General features: G+C 34.0%; 1 protein-coding gene across 6 annotated transcripts in view; it reads left to right on the top strand.

Moving 5' to 3' along the window:
* The first annotated feature begins 161 nt into the window (after positions 1-161).
* Positions 162-15,511, top strand: part of LOC148168501 (uncharacterized) — a 30,232-nt gene continuing 14,882 nt past the window's right edge. For all 6 annotated transcript variants that reach the window (XM_088044597.1, XM_088044600.1, XM_088044598.1 and 3 more), the window contains exons 1-2: positions 162-405; positions 15,242-15,415. In XM_088044597.1, the coding sequence (XP_087900723.1) occupies positions 15,367-15,415 (49 nt within the window). In that variant the 5' untranslated portion in view covers positions 162-405; positions 15,242-15,366. The remainder of the gene's footprint in view (positions 406-15,241; positions 15,416-15,511) is intronic.

Raw genomic sequence — 15,511 nt, 5'->3', positions numbered from 1 at the left:
TGTGTCTCAAATTTCTGTCGAATTATACCTTCGCGTTATCAATAATTCACCAAATCGATGGCGGTTACCTTGATGGTAATAAGTAATGGAACTGTTTGTCGCTGCCATTATTAATGCACCAGGGGCCCATACGCACGCACCCACGAAATATCGTTCAGTCAGTGCGTTTTCTAGTGCACGAGTGGTGTAAGCCGTCGCGATGCATCCCCGCGTCGACGCCGTTGCCCTACGTACCTGTTCCGGTCCTCAGTTGCGTCGCGACGCTCGACTTGAAGAGGTCATGTGACCGACGATATCATAGATCAAATGATGGATGTGTTGTGAGCGCCGGCTGTTTTTTTCACCCGCGGACTTGTGGTTTGTGTTTTTTGTGATGAAACTGTGAACTATTGAAAATATCTAGAGGTAGGATCTTTTGGAGGAGTTTTGTTTAGTTTAATTTGTGGGTATTATGCGCAATTTGTTGTTTAGATACCGCATTGATTCCACGGACAATTACATTGAATAGTTGTTTATTGATTTTTACCGGAATTACCTAAATCGATATTTTAATTGAATTTAATTGTAGAAGTTATCTGAGAATTTTTTACGACGACTTGAGGTAAAGTTGACTGAAGCAATCATTCTAGCGATAATTAAATTTAGCGAGAGTTTGTCCTGAGCACTGATTTAATTACGTTGAAATGCGTTGCCTAACTTCACCGCAAAGTCAATAAAACAAATACTTTGGGTTTGTTAAGATTTATCGAACAACGTTCAAAACTCTATCGATTTCAGTTCCCGTTATAGAAACTTCTTATTAAATTTTTACCAACATTAACACGAAACCCATGAGATCTAATTACCACTTGATGTATTAATTCAATAAAGACAGAAATTAACTAATTTTCTCGTCATTCTCCATATTAATAAAACGTCATTTCTATTACCGCGAGTAAATATTTGATGAACAGCGTTTTCCATTAAAGATCTTCACCATTGTTAGCGATCTGTCAATCTAAGTTGGCAGCTTTTAAGAAATTGTTTTGGAACTGTTCGTGTGAGAAAGATAAGCTTTTTTAGACTTGCGTGCATTCGATGGAACTTCCTAACTTTGTTTGCTCGAGTGAACTTCAAGTTTCTGAACGCGATTAATGAATACTGCCACAGCGCCTCTTACTGATTTCGGTTTTTCCGGGCAAAGTTGGCATATTTCCGGTATGAATTGCAATAAAAATACCGCGCTGTCGGGATTAATTAAATTTCCCGGATCAGAATTATGTTTGTTAGAATTAATGTGCGTTTTCTCGTTTCGTTTGAATGGCAGTTGGTAATTATTTACTTGACTGTAATGAAATGGACTTAAATGGGCTCATATTTTTGGGCTTTTAGTTATTTTTATATCCATCAAAGATCGGTTTTATAAGATTGACGATCAAACAAAACCCATTTTAAGGAAGCTTTGTGATAATTAGTCTTGTCTTTGACAGATTCCATTTCATTAAAAACGAGTTCTGATGATAAATTGACAGGAGTGGGTATGATTGTTATCTGTTTGTTTTATGGTTTGGCTTTTCAAAACTGATTCCGAAATGATATTAGTTGGATGAAAAGATGAATTTAAAAAGAAATTTACGAAAGAATCTGCATATAGAAAAGAATCTAAAAAGAGTTTAGACAATATTGCAACGAAATGAACAACCTAGAAATTACTTTTTCAAATCTACTTTATTATTCTGAGCGTACAAAGCCATGTTATGTTAATTTCCGCCAGCTTCACAACAAAAGAACGAAAACATAGCAAAATGAAATGTTTGATTACGTGGACGCCAACGCAAATTTGGGTTAATCGACAAAATTGTTGAAATCCCATAAAATTATTCTTAATTATCCGCTATTCAAAATTTGTTGGTAATCAAACTACATAACATGTGACAACATAAATTCATCAATTATAGAACATGTTATTAATATTAACCAATCAATCAAAGCTAGAAATAAGTTACAAAACTCTTAAATATATGTCAAATTGTTGATTACTTGTTTCCATTTTAACCGAAAAATAAATGAATACAAAAATTCTTTGAAAACCAGAGCTTTCAAAGCAATTTTATTTAATCACCGTCACCCTCGTCCTATTTGTGCTTCGAAGATAAAACTTGAACGCCGTGACTCCCTCAGGTACGTCAATTACTAACATCAAACCAAAGAGCTCCAGAGCTACAAAGCTCAGTACCGCGAATTAAATAGACCACAAAAAGCTCTGCAAATTTTTGTGTTCATTTGGGGGATATCGATCGTTAAACTCGAAAAGGCAAAACAAAACAACTTATTTGTTTAAGCATTTTTTGGTTTGATCGTTAATTGAAAAACCCTAAAATTTCACAACTCCGCTTTAAGTGTTTACAATTTGAAGAATTTATCTTTGTTAAACTCAGCCTTGACTACATCAGCGCTGTGCCAATTCCGAACCAGATTCGGCCAATTTGCCTTGCAAATACCTTCACTTCATTTTCCTCGTTATGTTCGATTAGTTGACACTGAACAGACCAAAAGAAAAAAGTAAAGAGAGTTTTCATCAGAATGTCACGTCCTGACTTATTGCATCCCTTCTTGAATTTAGTCCTCCTACTTGGAGAGTTAAAAATGTTAATCTATGCATAGAAAGTTCAAACGAAAGTAATTTGAAACATCTTTGGTGCCACCTTTGCTGTATTTATGGATGTGTTAAATATGCAACAGTTCAACCTCACAATTCGTTTAGGTTGTTTTAACTGAAACTGGATCAAGTTGTAACGGCGTTATGTTTATTAGCATTGTAAAATTATTTATTAGTTTGAATAATCAGGATTTAAGTGAAAGCAATTTCGTTTCCGTTTGCACATAATTTTATTTTTATTTTTAGTGAAGTTTCTGCTTTGCGACATGCTTTAGCATTGCATCATATCTAGACAAAAAAAAAACGCCAGAGTTCAATCATTTCTAAACCTGATAGTTTCTTCAGTTTTTTCAATTTTTGCGTTGGAAAATCCTATCTGCCTGTATTTTTAGCCTAGTAAACATTCACCACATCCCTCTTAGAAAGAACAGAATGACACTCAACAAATCCTCGGTATCGAATAAACCTAAACCGGAAAAACAAATTTGTTGACATTCTCATTTCCTTCCTGCTTTTTGAGTGTAGCTCCAATCGCGTGTCGTTTTAGCTAAAGGCCGGTTTTGTTTCCAACAAGCTCAATCTGAGAAACGTGATCGAAAAATCCTATCAGTGCACAAATTAATTAATTTATAACAAAATTGTGAGGTAAAAGCGAAATATCTCGCAAAGTAATAACAATTAATGTTGATACATTTATTGAACGGACGAAGTTCTATAAAGTGGCGTGATTTGTTGGCTGGATTTATTACACATTTTTTCATATCGCGAGTAAGGGATTTTCACCGTGATACAAATTTTGGGCATTTTAATTAATCCATAAATTAATAAATTTATTATTTTCCGTCATTTTTCGGTGTTGGGTGCGTGCATGAATTTTTTCTTTCGTTTTTTAACTCAAATCTCCTCATAACATGCGATCCTGCTGCATTTACAGTTTTTTTAACCTTTGACTCTTGTTTGGTTCCTTTTCTATTTACTCATAATACTGAATCAATAGTTCATAAAGTACTCTGAGTTAAAATTATTTTGTTCTAAATGTCAAATGTTTTACTTGCGTTCACCGCATTGCATGGCTCTTTTATAAAACTAATTTGTGAAATTGAATTTATTTTTGTCTCATCCGATTTTATCTGTATTGACCAATAAATTTGGTAACTTTGAACTTAAATAAAGTAATTACTGAGTAAGTTTGATGATGTTCTGATAAGAGGTACCTACACCCAATTCGTGTAAGTGCTATAATTTTTTCGGGGCAAATTATTTGAGTATCGTGCTGAAAAAGTCATAAAAAAATTAATTTGATCTTTTATCAGTTTCAGTAAACAATGAGTTGTGAGTTCTTCAAGTTCGCAAATGTTTACTTTCTATCAAACAGTAAAAGTAAACAGGATCCTGCATCGCCTAAAACTTCCTTCCACCACCTTAATAAAATTTAATCTCCTCATTTACGTTAAATATTAAAGACTGGGATCCCACATGTTATCGATTTGATAGTTCACAACGGATCAATATCCTATTCTTCATTCCAAAAGCGACAATTCTCTCATCGCTCGTCGAAAACCAAAACGAACATGTAGTTTTCACACAAATTTCGTGCGAAAATTCGGCCAAATTGTGCGAATTCGTCCAATTTTCCAGGTCATGGAGGGTTTGTCGGCACGACAATGGTACAAATCACGCCGTAAAGAGGCTAGAATATTGCAGTGTTGCGTGTCAAAGAGCGGTTTGTTCTGAAACCTGAAACTGCTGACCTGGCTCCGGTTGAGAGCCGCTTATGAAAGTTCCGGTTTGTAAAAATTGCATGAACAATGCGGGATGATTTTTGAGCTAGATTTTCTGCTCGCTAATTTTAGTCTAGACTCTTCAACTAAAATAGGTTTTTAATTATAGACGATAACGGAAAAACGATGGCATGAACCGCGGGAACTCTAAAAGCTTTCTGTGATTTCGAAAAGGCTTTTTATTTTATTAGACTATTCTGCAGCTCAAGTAATTAAGGCAGTCACAACAAACTTTGATTAAATTTAGTACACTTCTGCGAGCATAAAATAAACAGTCACAGTTGATTATCTGCTATTTGATGGGGCAAGACGGTGCTATTAGTGCGGATGGGCTATGTTTAGATCTCGAAACGCATTCCGAGTTTAATAACGAAACTAGAAAGTGCAATGGGTGCAGAACATGCACAGAAACTTTATTTTTTTGTATACCTATTGACTGCATTATGGAATTGAAAAATACGAAAGGATTTGCTAAATTATGGAGGTTAAGTTTTACGAAAATATTTTTTTAAACTTGTTGCATAATTTCTGCTATTTGCACTAACAAAATAACGTAAACATTTGTGGGCATGGTAAATTGCAAACAAAATAAAACTTCGTGAAGTTTCGACTCAAACGAAATCTACCTAAAAAATAATTAAAACCGGAAACGGAAATTTCAACTGTCCTTAGAAAATGGAGGAAATTTTATTAAATTCAAATTCTGGGTATCTGGCGTTGTTTAAATAGTCATTGCCACTTTGTAAAATACCATCCGCATCCCCACATTCGACCTTCTGTTGTTTAATTTTAGTGCATGCAATGTTTGGTCTGGTTGTGACTACTATTGAGAGCCCTTCAAACGTTTTAGGTTTAATATCCCAAACGAGTAAAATTGACTCAACTGAAACTAAAATCGAAATGTGACAGGAAATTTCAACCCAATTATTTTTTCTTGGAAAGCTGCTGCTTGAAGCACCGACTCCGCTTTAAAATGGAAATATTTTTGAAAGTTAGCGACACTTTTGCATAATTCCAACGTTATGAGTTTTAAACTTATAATCATTTTTACCTTTCTTTTTATATCTGTATATTACCCAGAGAGAATTCGCACCAGAACACCTCTATCGATCTCCCTATTGTATCGAGTTAGCGGAAATGTTCAAAACCACATCATATCTGCTTTACCGTGAGCAATTACATTTTCAGTAAACATTTGTGAAAAGTTCATTAAATTAATAAGCCAAAGAGGATTTTTGATGCGTGTTAATTAAACTTTGTTTTTAACTGCAGTATTTCAAGACTTCGTAAACAAAGAAAAATAAAAGCCGAATGTTCCCGTAAAATAAACAACGTAGCAAATCCTGGAAAATCCTTTCTCTCTATGGGCAAAGCCGGGAGCTACAGCCAGGTGGCGATATGTAAAATTATAATGGGGTTTTGGTTCCTAAAATAAATCGGGCTTCTGGTGAAGTATTTATTCGCTTTAGCCGAATATATTTCTGGATCTATAGGTAAAAGGGGGGTAATCAAATTCACCACAATTTTACGATGTCGATGGATCATTTTTAGATCATTATTCTGTTCATTTTTATTTCTATGGAAAGAAAACGCCGATGTTAAAAGAAAATAAAAGCCGATTTATAGATCGCCCCTCGTTGGTTTTTCGCAAGCGCAACACCGAGAATGTCGATTTAGATTGAGGCCAAGTATTTCGTTGCAGGAGATAAAGTGAAGATAAAAAATGTGAAATTTACCAAGATAGACAAGTGAAAACAATATGTCTACAGGCATTTTCTAAATCTATGATGGTATTAAACCAACTTTTTGCACAAACTGTAGCATAAATCCAATTAAATTACTGGCGGAAATAAAATACGATTCCCAGTTTAATTTTTCACGTAAAAATGCTCTAAGGCTTCGATTTCAATTACGTTTAAACAAACAGATCATTTAGTTTGGCGTAATAAATAGTTGTAAAACTTTGTAATTAGAAAAGCTCGCTCAAATTGACAATTTTATTGAAACATTGTTAGTAAATTACAGGCTCAGATGTATGTTATATAACAATGAAAAATATACAACAAAAAACTAAATTAATTAACTAGAAACTATTACAATTAAAACGCTCAAACAATCAAAATTCAATTATAACTACACAAATTTTCAATTCAAACCGACACAAAATTTAACGATAGAAGCCATGACCGCACTCGAGAACACAAAACTCCCCGCACTCAAGCACACACAGAAGATTCAATTGCTGTAGGAGTTGTTTCGAAGCTGTCTTGCCCGAAGCCGGAGTCTGTCTGAATGGAAAATGTCTAAATGCGACAAGAGGTCCACAGAGAGATTTTGCAAACTTGATATCCTAAAACATACGATTATATCACCACGTTGGCTGTTTTCTCATGTGTAAAGGGGTTGAACTTAGCTTAGAAAATCTTCCTTGTACTCCAAAGTCCCGGAAACAGCTTCAGTCGGAGTTTGTTGGAGGAGAATTCATGGGTGTTCGATCTGTGTGGAGAAAATTTTAGTTTCGATGTAATAATGAGATTATTACAAAACAGTTCCTATTTGCATATTATAATTGCTATTCTAGAAGCAAGTATCCCTAATTGTGCAACATAAGAACCCTTGGTGAACCACCCATGCGTAGATAAAAATCTTCAAATGCACAAGATTTCAAAGAGCCAGCAAATGAGAATGAGTGTCGTTGAAATAATTTTGAATAAGCTTGAAGGAATGCTTTCAATGAGCTTTTCACTTGGCAACTATTATAAAGCTGTGACAAAAGCAAAGAAATTTTTATCAAAGACAAAAGCAATTGACGAGCTTTTATTTGATCGATGAACACAGTATTGATAAACTTCTGGTTGTTTCGTTATTGCTTCACATCAACCGCAAAGCCACCGACTTCGACGCCTTTACTTGAAGTAAATTGATGGTTATAACGAGTCATAAGTGTCAGAAAACTACTCTGCTATAAATTACATTTCCAGACTTCAAACACAGCAAATAATAGGGTAACACACTTACCCCTCGTTTTTTTTTCCTTGTCAACAAACTGGCGACCATAATCACAAGAAATGGGGCAGTGAGAATGCCGAAGCAACGAACAACAGCTACGGCGAATCTCGCTAACCTACCTCTTAAATGAAGATTTTAATTTCAGTAATGGGGGACATGGATCACTTCAAATTCAACGACTGGAAGTTTTGCTGAAATTAAAACGAAATGCGCACTGGACGAGTTTTGCTGCTAGTTTTTGCGTAGTGTAAGAGTGATTTATTATCCTGAAACAAAAGTAATTTAATTTGAATTTATAAGCACGTGTGTTGCGAATAAACCAGCGAAGGGCAAACTTTGTCGTGCTGTAAAAGTCAAGTCATACATCACTGATAAGAGAGAATTAGGTGCAGTTAAAGTTCAACAGCATTAAATTGCAGGAAGAGTACCGCCGTGAAAGACTAATTTTTGTTTTAAGCTATTCAACAGTCAGAAAAGGGACTTTTTAATTTTTTGTATTACCCGACGGAGTTTTAATAATTCTTAAGAGATCGAAACATTCTGTTCACACTATGAAAACTATAGTGTAGAGAATCTAAAAATCTAAAAAATTAAAACTGAAGTTTAATAATCTGCCAACTCTGAAAACAAAATCTAAAGACGGTTGGAAGGGGAATATTAATATGCTTCACTGTTTCTGTGCTAAACTATTCCATCCATAACTTATGTTTACCACCCTCTTTACATTAAATCTCCCAAATCCTCAAATCCAACGTGATATGAATTCCGGAATTACAATGCACTGCACACGAAGCTCAATATCTTCATGTCTTAATAAATTTAGAGACTAAAAGATCATTTTGGAGATAATATGGAGCTTAATAATGTCTTTTTATATCGCCATTTTCTCTCGTCCTCTCGCAGGGTTTTTCCCGAAATAACAAACCCGATCACGATTTTTCAATAAAACCAAGCTTAAGAATGTCGGAAAATTGGATCTTCCGTTTCGACGACTCGGAAGGAATGCATTTCAATTTGCCACCCCAATTCACAATTCTTGGTTTTGATAATTCAATAGTGTGCGGCTTTGGGTTATACACCTCAAAGGTGGAGGGAATTTCCGCAAATCCTCGCAATCTGTTTCAGCACGAACAAAACTTAGACTATTCACTTTACGTTGTGGAAAGTAAATATCACGTAATAAACACGATCGCAGTGAAAATTTCACAAAATATAAATTGTTAATTTATTTTACTGACTCCTGGGGGAATTGGTAAACAGAGTGGCGTGCGCTCAAAGAAACCGCGTTTAAATCAACCCGAAGTAAAGGATTACCATTATAAAGGCTCTCGTTAAGTTTACATTAATGCAATTGCAGGGAATGTCTTCTCGGGGTCTGTTATTTTTAGGACGACTCACAGCAAATTACCTCTATTGTAACGGAAATGGAATATTTGCATGAAATAATGAAAGATTTAGCCTCGAGTTGTTTCCGTTTTTTCTACTGCATGGAAAAGGATAAAAATTTTAATAGAATTTTTCCCAATTATAGATAAAACTGATGTTAATTAAAGGTCATGGTAATTAATTCAAAGCAACGATAATAATTTCAGTCGAACCGAAATTAATTAGAGTCGGTACTAAATTTACTCAAAATTTAAAATAAAACGCAATTATAGAGGCACCTGCACAATTTTTTTTTAACAAGTTCACGCAACAAGTGTGTTTATCCTCACAACATTTTGTTAAGAACACGGATAGAAGAAAACAGAGAAAGTGGCACTATAATAAACTTTTCAGTGGACCTTTCCTTATTTTTCGTCGTATTAAGCTATTCAACTGTAACATTAAACGCAATCGATCCATTCTTTTGATGTCCTTTACAGAAAAAAATATTGTATTTCCAATCTAACAGCTTGATTTTGTAGAGTATTTCTTTCCAGTTAATTTGGGTGTAATGTTATAAATATCTACACGTTGTTTTCAAAGGAATCATTTGATACTTTAGCACATTGTTGACCGCGTGATAACAATGTTCTACCTGGTGACAACAATTTAAACTTTCCAAGATCTACATAGAAAATGACTTCATAGAGCATAATTACTAACATCCAAATACATACAAAGAATTTATAGTATAATTTTGCACAAATTAAATCATGTTTGGTTTACTATTAATTGGAATTACCTAATCCTGTGTCAGTATTACATATTCTATTAACTAAAGGCTTATATCGACTGATTGCAAGGGTTTATTTCGCCCCTAAAACCCTATTAGTTGCAAATAATAGTTTCAATCTAACTTATTACCTGATTAGCTCAAAACAATTAACTTTGGCACTATATTCTCACTCCCTAAAGTACAAGTGGAGCTAAAGCAAGTTTCTAAAGCCATAAATGTTAACAAAGCTGCGCTATAATTCCCTTCAGTCCATAATTTTAGCTGTCGCAATCAAAATAAATTCGTTGTCGTTCTAATAAAACATGTCTGCATATGAAATCTGTCTGAATTATCCGATTCAAAAGTGACTCGAGCTCGAAACGTTGAAAATGAGAATAAAATTAAACTCGACATGAGTATGTGGAATTAGAAATCATAAAAGCACAATGAAAATAGCATCACCTGTAATTATGTGGCTTTTATAGATACAAATGGTCATAAAGTGGTTCAGTAAGCTTAGCCTAGATTATCTTCTTAAATGCGATATTAAATGTTACTGGAAAATGTAGCGAATAAGAAATGAAACTAATTAAACCCGAAAAAGCATGAAAGCTCTAATTTAAACAAGTCCGGAAAAACGTGGAATCCGATTTTATAAGCAAAAAAATCAGATAATTCTATCAGTTAGGTAATAAAATACATGCTCTGCGTCAAGATAGCAAAAACATGCAAATTATTAGGTGAAAAATAACTTTATTTTTAGACCACGTTCACCTGTCAGTTAAATGAATTAATTCAATCAGTTTGTATCACGCATTTTTCAAAATATTGCGCAAACTAAAAAACACGGCGTTCGAACGTCAAAACATTTTTCAGCTTTCTATTTATACTTTTCAATATTTTTGTTTCCACAGTCATGCTGGTAATATCAATGAAAATCCGCTTAAAATCCGTTATTTATACCTAACCTTTCAATACTAAACGACCCGAACTGAAAGACAAGCTAAAATAGAATAAAAAAATTGACTTACCCACAGCCTTGCAGTTTTCCGCAAATTTTCAATTGATGTTAACAGATGCAAAGAGGCGAAAGAGTGACGACGCTGATTTGTTAAAAAAACAATCAGGTGACGTAACTCGATCAACACTTCACGTCTCATTTCCTTGTAGAATTCTTGTAGAAGGCACTGATGATTGAAATTACTAGAAAAAGAAGTGGAAAGAATGCCTGAACAATTTAAAAAAATGCTCAGACAGAATTTCTCTTCTTTCTCTGAGTAATTAGAGTTTTCACCATCACTAACACTGCACAAACTGGTGAAAAATTAAAGAAAAGGGTCTGATATAGTCACCACTCCACTTTTGGGTGGTGTGAAGGTCTTCACACATTGGCGAAAAGAAGAAAACAACTGATAAGGAAATCATCTTGGTTTTGTTTCATTGGTGCATAAATGGCGATGTTAGTTGTGGAAGGAGTGGTAGATGATTCGTCGAATTGTACAATCAAAAGCGATAACATTTTTAAAGCACACGTGTTCTACCGAGAGCTTCTTTGTTTTGATATTCGCTCATGTTTCCTAAGATCATAAATTTTGGATGAATGGTTTTGTTTTTCAGAGAAAATATTTTTATCAGAAGTGCTCACGTTCTAATTAGGCCGGTTAAAAATAAAACTTTCAATAAAATTTGGTAATTGTCAGATTTGCGCCTACAGAATGCCCAGGAAAATTCATCTTTTATTCTTTCGTCGTTTACTATTTTATCGACAGCTGTTAGTGCTTAATAAATCTGATACTCACGACTTGATATCAAATGTAAAATTTATAGTAATAACAGCGATTATTGCGGTTCATAAAATGGTTAATAGGTCGTGAAGTCGTATTCTGATTATGTTGAATAATTTTGTATTGATTCCAAATTTCAAATAAATCCGAGAGCTTAAAAAGCACGACTTTTTACGGTCAGTTGCGACCGTCGATACAAATCCTTGTTCTACGGAAATTTTCCGTTTGGCTTCACTTCAAGCTTTGATATAAATTTTATGATAACTGACTTTTTGAGGTATTAATATTAAAGCAAAATTCAGGAAGGCTTTCGAAAATTTATTTTTCATATTTATTTATAAGCTCGACATAATGCATGAATATTTTAAAGTTAATTATTATGTGTATAATCCATATTTTTTGAACATGTTGAGATTCAATATTTCTTATTATTTTGGCAATTTTCCACGTGGCAAACGAAATCTGTTTTTGCAGCCTCAAAATTTTATTCAACTTTATGTCTAGGAACTTTGATGTTGCAATAAGAAGCTTAAAAATATTTTATATCTTCTCTAGATCTCTTAAAATTGTTTCTTCCGACGGTGTGAGATGCAACAGTCGTTTACTAGCAACTAGTGGATCTAATGTTCGTTCGAATGCTCTCTATTTAGATTTTTATGTGTTCTCTTTGCATGTTGCGTTTTTAGTTTTATGAGCTGTCCTTAAGTTCTGAGCTGCACTTTCAGTCGGTAGTTGGGAATTTGCTTCATTTTAATTACAATTTTTACAGATTTCATCACTCTTTCTAATGCATCTGCGATCATATTATCTTCGAAAATTACGTTTTATTATTTTTAATTAATCGAAAGTCGAATCAGTGACAATTTCAAACAAGCAGACACATGTTTACTGTACGTCAAACACAAATGTAGGCGCCATACAATTTTCCATGTTTATTTTTAATTTTGAAAGAATCGATACATTTCTACGTCCGCTCACATAAAATTATTGGAAAAAATTCACATTTTTTTTCTTCTATCGTATTATTTCTAGGCAGGTGGTCCATTTCATTCAAGCCCAATGAAACCACAACACTAATCTATCAATAATTCATTGGTGAAAGGACCTTGTCCACGGACGGAACCAAAAATATTTCATCCAATCGGTAGCGTCGAATAAAAATAAACAGAAGCTTCAAACTTGGGATTTATTTATTATTAAAGGTTTCACTCAAAATGATAAATTTTGCTATGGTGGCGTTCCATTTTTACAATTTTTTTTTTAATGCAATTAGTGTGTTTAAAATTTCGAGTTTAGCATATCAAGGATTGCGTAGTTCTGCCAGAAGCCCACACCTGCGAGTGAATCACTTGATAAAGCAATATCGTCTGGCATTTAATCTATGCGGGTTAATTAATGGTCTGTCGATGGAAATTCTGGGACAAATTAGACCAATTTAGATTATATTGCAAATTATCTTTTTTGGGAACATTCAGACAGTTTGTGAAAAGAGCGACGTGATTAGAACAAGGCGTCGTAATTTAAAGTTTAAAAACTTCATTTCCTGATTTGAAGCGCTTGACAATAAAAAAGTAGATTGGCGTTACGGTAGTTACAGTTTCTTTTATTACCTTATCCATCGTATTTTCAACATCTTCTACGACATTTTTTGAGTGTGTTTTTACTCATTTTAATTGAAAATATTCCTCATAATTGCTTAATTTTGTTATGTAAATCTTTCATTTTCTTTTTAATTATTAACAGCAGTTAAATAGAAAATTTTTACTCGATTTATCATCAGGATCTTATTGTCTTCACCTTGAAGATTTTTAATTAACAAAACAAACCATTTTCCTTTTTCTTTCTCCTACCTAAAATTAAGAGCAAACAGACATTCTTCCTAATTAAAATGTTGATTAAAAAATATAAAAATTTACTATATGCTCTAACATCTAGCAAAGGTTTCAATTTTTCTCAATAAACGACCTCTACGTTTTTCTGGGAACAGTCTCGTAAATTTTTATTATAAAGATCACCTCTAATTTATCGTCTGGAGAAGATATAACAAGTTACTCTTTTGTGTTGATGAAAGCAAATACTCCGTTTTTATATTTATTTCCGCCACGAAGTTGCCTCTACAAAAGCGGAATTTTATGAATCTCGCTCGAGTAATTGGAACCAGTAACAAAATGAAAAGTTCGTTTTTATGAAGTCTATAAACCCACGATAGTTCCGCTAGTTTACAAAAGACTTCGTACTTTAATTAGAGGGATTTTAAAGTTCCAAGTTTTCACTTGCAAAGTAATTTCTTTGGTTGCGAGTCTGAAAGCTGAGTATTAAAAATTCGTCATACCTTATCGTTTTTCCATTTTCTCTCGCCCTACTTTCGTTCGATTATATCTTATTTCGTCACCGTTTCGTACGTTAATAATTAAATACTGAACCCTTTTTGGAAGAAGGTCGGTCTACAATGTTTACTGCAACGTAAAGAGTGACGTGGGTGGTAAATGTCAAGTTCCGTTTTAGAAACTGTTTGTTTATCGTAACAATGCTAACAATTCTCCTAAATATGTAATTAATAAAACTCGATTTTGTGGTAAAATCAATGGTATTAAGGTCATACTTTCAATATAAATATTATTCGATTCAATACAATTATGCAGGCGGATTCCCGGAAATTTCAGGCTAGGAAAGTTCATGGGAAATGACCCGGGGAGCGTTAAAAGCACAGGGAATAAAAGGGTGTCAGGATAAAGTTAAAAAAGCGTTGTGGTTAATTAATGAAGTTCATTGTTCATGGGGTTCTTAGAAATCGGTTTCAATGGTATTTTAAAATTTTAGTTTGAAACTTTGTGGAACGAGGGTGCGACTATCCTTTTTAAAACGTCGCTAATTCTATTTGTGAAATTATTTATGCTAATTAAATTCAAATTAGTCGTCCGTCTTAGGAAAACAAGAAAATTTAAATTAATCGAAGGGAACAAAGTTATTTGAGTCAGTCCGGTGATATTGGAGAAGCAAGTGAAAGTAACAAAAGCTCGTCTCTTTGAAAAGCATCTGGCGAATTTTACGAAATTTCTAAATTTAGAATCTCCAACGGATGTCTTAAAAGTGCTCCATCGTGTAGACTTAAAAATAGAACGAATCAAACAAATCGTTTATAGCAAACCAAACAATAAAAATATGCAATGAATTGACCGCACATGTAGGAAGAACCCAAATATTCCAACCAGACAACCGCTTGAAGGAAAAAGGACTAGAGTCGGACAATTCCCACAATTTAATTATGCAAATTAAAACTTTGATATTCCCGACACGATCCCAGTCAGAAGGTCATGGCACAATAGAGCAAATAACATATATAGTCCTTCGTGTATTGAAGGACTGAAATCTCTTAAGTGGTATTTAATATTCGAACATTTCCATGATAGCAGGAACGTATATTTTCCCTATATCAAAACTCTCTCCTGAGGAATTAAAGGCAGACGGACCACTAAATTTGCTTCAATGAAATTGCTTTTAATTTAATTTGAACAATAAACTAAAATCGTTTGGTTAGTTGGAATCAAACTGAGATATTAAAACGCCCCTGAAATAATTTCTAAAATAAAAACCCCTAAATTTTCCCATCCTCACATTTAAAACCTAAACACAAAAATGCCTTTAGCATCCTCGTAAAACCCCATTGTAACTAAAACGCTACTTCAAATTTATATTCAGCCAACGGCTACAAATCCACCGAACTGAGAGTTAATACATATACCTTCCTTTGCATTGTTAAATTCAACGAGATTTAACAGACAGCTAATTTGTTTATGTATGTACTTCCTGGGACGACTCAAATCATGAGCTCCAGGTATTGATTAATTTGATTAGGACCCTAATTACACCAATTAAGAGACAATTTTAGTTCCAGAGGAATCGACAAATGATGCGTCGACGAAAGCACACGAGATTAGGATTCCTGAAGTGACCGACTCCGGGGAATCACCGCCGCCATGTTAGGGGCAACACCAGACTTCACGTGCAGCTAATATGTTCTTATTGGCTGCCGTCTTGCTGCTACTAAGTGCCGGATTAGCAGGTACAGAAAAAAAACTAAAACAGAGATAAGGTCAGCGCAGTAAAAATGGTTTGATTTATAACAAGTGGTTTAAAAATAACGGAGTTGAGTGAAAAT

This window comes from Gnatocerus cornutus, chromosome 9 (genome assembly GCF_029298725.1).
Source record: "Gnatocerus cornutus isolate USDA-ARS CGAHR chromosome 9, icGnaCorn1.1, whole genome shotgun sequence".
In the NCBI taxonomy this organism is placed as follows: Eukaryota; Metazoa; Arthropoda; class Insecta; order Coleoptera; family Tenebrionidae; genus Gnatocerus; species Gnatocerus cornutus.
Note: the sequence above shows the minus strand (reverse complement) of the source record. Positions and strands in the feature narration are given on the sequence as shown.